At 32.7% G+C, this 5,998-nt stretch overlaps 1 protein-coding gene across 6 annotated transcripts in view; it reads left to right on the top strand.

Moving 5' to 3' along the window:
- Positions 1-5,998, top strand: part of LOC106869914 (protogenin A) — a 1,534,154-nt gene that overhangs the window by 1,125,953 nt on the left and 402,203 nt on the right. For all 6 annotated transcript variants that reach the window (XM_052972124.1, XM_052972123.1, XM_052972126.1 and 3 more), the window contains one exon: positions 1,277-1,410. In XM_052972124.1, coding sequence (XP_052828084.1) covers positions 1,277-1,410 — 134 coding nt within the window. The remainder of the gene's footprint in view (positions 1-1,276; positions 1,411-5,998) is intronic.

Raw genomic sequence — 5,998 nt, 5'->3', positions numbered from 1 at the left:
TATATATATACATATACCTCAGTTTTTATAAATATATTTCGTGCAAAAAGAGTAAAGGAAAATGAAAACAAGACATGAAGGTCCAAGAATATGAATGCGTTTACTAAAAATATAAGAATTCTGGAAACATGCAATTACGACGGACCTACATTATAGAACATTCAACTATACGTTGTTTGAAGTTTATAGCCAGGTTGTATATTGAGAAGAGCAATTTTAAGTCATGTTTTTTCTTCAATAACCAAAACGAAACAGTTTTTAAAATAAAATTGTTTGCCTCTTTTTTTACCTTGTGTCTTTCACTTGTCCTCAGCTGATTTTGTCATATGAACCGTGACGCACGCAATTGAAATGCAGGAACTGCTAACTCAATAGAAATTCCATTAGACTACAATAATTGTCGAAAAGCATTTACTATAAATATACAGCATGAGTTTATATTTGTATACACTCATGTTACTTATCCTTAGGTCATATCTGTTTATCCAGCACTTTGATTAAGAACATACTTTCCTATAAGCTGTTAATATGTTTGCCTTTTTGAGTTCACATCTAACACGAGTTGAATATTTCACTCAATTTATGCCAAATGTATATACTGGTTTCAAATTTTGACACAAGTTCAGCAACATTAAGGAAGGAGTGAAGTTGATCAGATAGACCCCAGTGCTCTTCAAGTACTTATTTTATCGACCCCGAATAAATGAAAGGCACAGTCTGCGGAATTTGAATTAAGAACCTAAAGACGGACGAAAACGCGGCTAAGTTTTTGTCCGGCATGCAAACGGTTCTGCCACTTCACCTCCTTCTCAAATATATATTATGTATTTATCCATGTATGCATGTATCAGTCTATCTGCCAGCGTATTATGCATATAGACAGAATCAAATCCGAACCTCTCGTAATTAGTGGAAACTGGAGACTGCCGATAAGAGCTTGAGGTTCATTTTAATGATATAATATAAAATTATTATTAGTGTAATTATCATTATCATTAATATTGCCAAAATTATCCACCTCCTCCTCCATATCACGATTATTACCAATAGCTTCTACATCCTCGTGACTGCCATTATAGTCTTCATAATTAAACGCAAAAGATTATTTACCACTGGAAACTTATTAACTGTTTAATTTTGTGTATTGATTTTCAAATCTTATTATTATATGTTTCTCTGTTTTACAAACATAGAAAAATTGTACCGAAAAATTGTTATGTTTATCTCACACGTTATACATAGTAAAATTAATTCTAATATTCAATTCCAATTTCAGTAATTGGTGTTATTATGCCGAGCATCATGTCGACACAAATACCGAGATTTCTTCCGACCCCAACCAATGTCACATACAGACGAGGGCAATTAGCAACGTTGCGGTGTTCCGTAGATAAATTGGGAACAAAATTTGTGAGTGTAATATATTTTACATTTCCTATATTTTTCAAATATGCTTCACAATGTGCACCCACGCAAAAAAATATGCATCGGCATGTGCACCCACGGAAAACAAAATCACATGTATATATTGACAGATTCAGACATGCAAACAAAATCACACATAAGCACACACATCAAACAGACAAATATATTTATGAACGTTGTGTAAACTTACTTAAATCAGAATCCACATACTATAAAGATCAGAAGATTGAGTGCCGCATATCCGAGCAGAATTTTCATATATTTTTTAACTTTATAAACACATTTACCCACAAATTTTATATATTATAGATGCTTTCGTATTTTTCCATCCATCTAACATTTTTAAGCTGCTTTTCTTTGTTTTTATTAAACACAACGAACACACACCTGAATGTTGGCTGTTCATTATGTACATACAATATGTTAAAGAACTATGGAAACATCTAAGAAAATATTACAATTTTACTTTCAGTAACATTAATCTAGTCTAGATAAAAATAAACTGATTTATTGCCAACTATATTTATATATTTTTTCGAAAACAAAATGGTTAAATTCAAGTGTATTGTAATCAGATGTCACCTTTAGAAAGGTTGATTAACATAACATTTTACACTAGAAATGTAACGCCAGAACTACCAGGCGATTCATGTCAGTACTCACTGTTTGTAAGGTCTACAATGGTTTTACAATAAGCTGTGCCAATTAGCCTGATTCGGTGAGTTGCACAGTGTGTTGGTTTTAGTGTTGTGATTGCAAAGTACAATGATTTGTAGTAATATGTAATGCTGAAAGTTAAAGCACATTGAACAAAAGTTTACTTCATTTTAGTTTGTTTTATTTCTGGAAATTAATTTCATAATTCAACCATAGACTGGAAATTATGTATAATCTACAAACTCAGATCTTGCGATTACATTAGTTCCATTTCCATGACTGATTATCTGTAATCAAAGTTTCCTCAACGAAACAACGAAGAAGAAACAAGAAATCCGAAATTAGGGACCAACTGTTGCTCGTCCTCCAGGATAGGAAGTTACCAACCAGGTTCTGAGTTTATACTGTTTTCTTCCAGTTTGTAGCATTTTAGTTCAGTTCATTAAGTAATGATTTTATCCTCTTACTGAGATTGGGAATGTAGCTGCGACTTTATTGATAGTCGATTTGTGTAAAATATTATTTTATTCTGAAAGTTTAAAATATCTCAGTATAATAAGAAAAAAATATGATCTTGCCCGAACTGAAGTGCTCTTTGATGATCTGTTATCTCAGTAAAGAATATCGTACCTTAAACGATTAACAATTTTCCAGCTGAGGTTTTCTTTTAAGCGTAATTATAAATTCCAACAACTCTACGAAGCTACTCACGGCATTACTGGTTAAGCACAACATCACAATAGAGTAGAAAATATATTACTGGGTTTTATTTTCAAATACCCCTTTCATAACAGTGTCTAAAATATCCATGTATCTAAGCTTAAATTTTTGACTCCCCAACATAAATAATCTATTCTTAGTGATGATATTGCGTCTGATGTTCAACTGGAAATTATGCAAATGATACATTATTTCAATATGCCACCAACTTAACGTCTTTAAGACGAAGTTTTAATTAGGCCTGTTTTCAAAGTGACAATGTTTGTGCATGTTTGAGTAACTAACAAGATGTGTGTCATGAGTAATTATGATGCAACAATGTAAGGTATTACAAACAGATGCTAACAACTTGATGTGAGGTAATTTAAAAACAAAATCTACAGTCGATTAAGTCGGTCCAGGACTTGAATTGCACCTTTTTTTTTTAAACCTATAATTAAACTTAGAACGTACAGAACTAAAATAAATACCACATTGATTTCATTCGATATTTAATCATTCTGCTGATCAAACGACTCCATTTTAGAGAAATCGTGCAATTCTGATTTACTAAACTTGACTGTTTAATTTTGAAAAAAAAAAGTGGGTTAATATTACTGAAACAAAATAACAAGAGGACGTTTTATAATTATATGAATGAGAAATTGCTGAACTTGATTAAATGCGGCAGTTTCATAGCATGTCGCGCATTGATAATGAAATGAGCGTACGTACAAATGTATGCAGAGAATTATCGCTAATACGTAACGTTAGATTATCACCAGATTCCTCACATTCTTCTCCAATACGCATACATACCCGTATATACTCATACATGTATATAAATATATATGTGTAAATATGTACACACTCACATATATACTCAAACATCCTCCTAGATATTCGGGCTTCTGTACAGTTTCCTATGACTGAAATAAATTGACACTTCATGCTGAACCTAAAGCTATGGTAGAATTCACTTTTCACATGTCGCCGAGTAGGACTGACACTATAAATGGTGTTTGGAAGTGAAATAATAATCAACAAATATTTCAGACCTTGTTTCCGAAACACAGGGACGAATGTGATTTACAAATTATTCAAGGGATTTCAAAATTGTATCGTCACTAGATAGCTATTCTGCGGAATCCGTATTTTTTATATAATAGCATGGATGCCTCCCATACAAAACTGAATAAAAATGTGATTGAATAGCAGAAAGCTGCTCTAATTGATTATAGTAACTTGTGATAGCCTCTGTATAACAGCTTAGATACTATGTTTTTAGGAATGTGCCTTTGTGTTAGCTGACATTGTGTTGTAAGTAAAAATGAGTATTTCGAAAATATTTCAAACAGTTAAGTAAAATGAGACATAAATACAACGACTACAACATAATAGATAATAGTAGCAACATATAATCATCTCTGACATCAATACTTCCTCATGAGAGGTATTGATATATGATCCTAGTTTCGAAAATGTAAAGGTATCAATTGGACTCATTGTGTGAAATTGAAGCTAAATGACAAATGTATTATTTGAAATAGTTCACTGAAAGGGTTACTGGCTAAGAGCAGGTTATATTACGAAGGTGACTACGTCATTCGTAATATCGTAGACATCTGTAAACATTCAATTGTGATCAAAGAAATAACCTGAAAGAGACCGAGTATATAGTCAAAAGAATGTAATAGCGACGCAGATATATTGTTAGGTGAATTATATGTACACATGACTATTAGATGAATAGCGAGCAAATGACAGAGTGATCGTGATAGAGATAGTAATGCATATAGAATGCTAGATCGATGAACGTATGGGTGAGAGGAGAATGCAAGTTGATTAATAATATAGAGGTAAGTATTTTGAGTGTGAAACAAACATAAAACATAAATATTGTGCAGAATAGAAGAAATATTTACTTCACGTTACAATTAAAGTTTAGCTTTCACCCAGGCAATGTTAGAAAATATTCGTTATTCATTAAAAATTGCAATTAATTTTCCTTAAAAGTTGCACACATGCTAAATATTATTTGTATTACGCTCAGCTGATGACCAGAAGATGAGTTTTCAATAAACAACTTAGAAATCACAAACACCACAAATATTACTTATAGCTTCATCTGCTTCGAGATCCATCGTTCCCCCCAAAATTATGTTTCCGATGATCGCAGTGTGAAAGCTTTCAGTTTAATTTTACGTGCTATCAATTTAGAAATTTAGCAGCATCTTTCAAATATACTATGGCAGATTTTAATCCTAGAAGAAAGTATAATCATAAAATATTATACGGTTAAATAACATGTTCATAAATATTGTTTTGTTGCTGAACAAATAGCCAATGCTACTCATAATTAGAACGAAAGACAAGATTGAATGAAAGAGAGACACGAATGCATATAAATGCATATAAATGTTCTTATGTGAAGTAGGTATATGTTATGATCTTCACACTGTTTTTAAGTTTTAAATCTAAAATTATAAGCAAAGAAAACACTTGTTCAAATATAGAAATACGCTATATTTATATGCAAATACATATTGTTGCGCTCACTATCACCAGATGGTGAGTTTGAATCCCAGACCGGTCTGCGTGTTGTGCTCTTGAGCAAACCCTTGCTCTAGTGCTGTGTGGGGACCAGGCATGTCAAAGAATAGACCCAACATTTTCTCAGTGTGTCGTAAAAGACGACTAAAAGAGGTTGAGGTATGAGTCGCACTCTAACCTCGTAAATCTTCACCAGCAACGACCAGTTGTCGCCTGAGTGCTGTAAAATTGTTAGGGAACCTTCAACAAATGGTGGATGCGGCGACGCGCTATTACAATGCATGCGCACATACTATATATATATAGACATCGAAGATAATTTAGTAATGTTACACTACTCAAGCGGTAAATAGCTTTATCAAAGAGCACAGCACAAAATCGGAGGTCAAATGTGAGCTAATGTGTATTAAATGGAGTTGCAACACCATACTCGATAAGTATTGTGTGCTGAAATAAACAAGACTTTCAGATACTAAAAAAAATATTCCAGCAATGCCTCAGACCCTTGGAGATTGATTATTTCATTTTGAATTTTTGGCATTTTTTGGAGGGGATTTATGTGAGATCTGCATATATGTTTGAGAAAGAAACTGAACAGAAACGGAATACGATATAGAAAAACAAACAATGAAGGTATGAAGTCTGGAAGAAGGAAAAGAAGGAG

The sequence above is a fragment of the Octopus bimaculoides genome, chromosome 12 (genome assembly GCF_001194135.2).
Source record: "Octopus bimaculoides isolate UCB-OBI-ISO-001 chromosome 12, ASM119413v2, whole genome shotgun sequence".
NCBI lineage: Eukaryota > Metazoa > Mollusca > Cephalopoda > Octopoda > Octopodidae > Octopus > Octopus bimaculoides.
The sequence above is the reverse complement of the archived record's forward strand: the minus strand, read 5'-3'. Positions and strand labels throughout refer to the sequence as shown.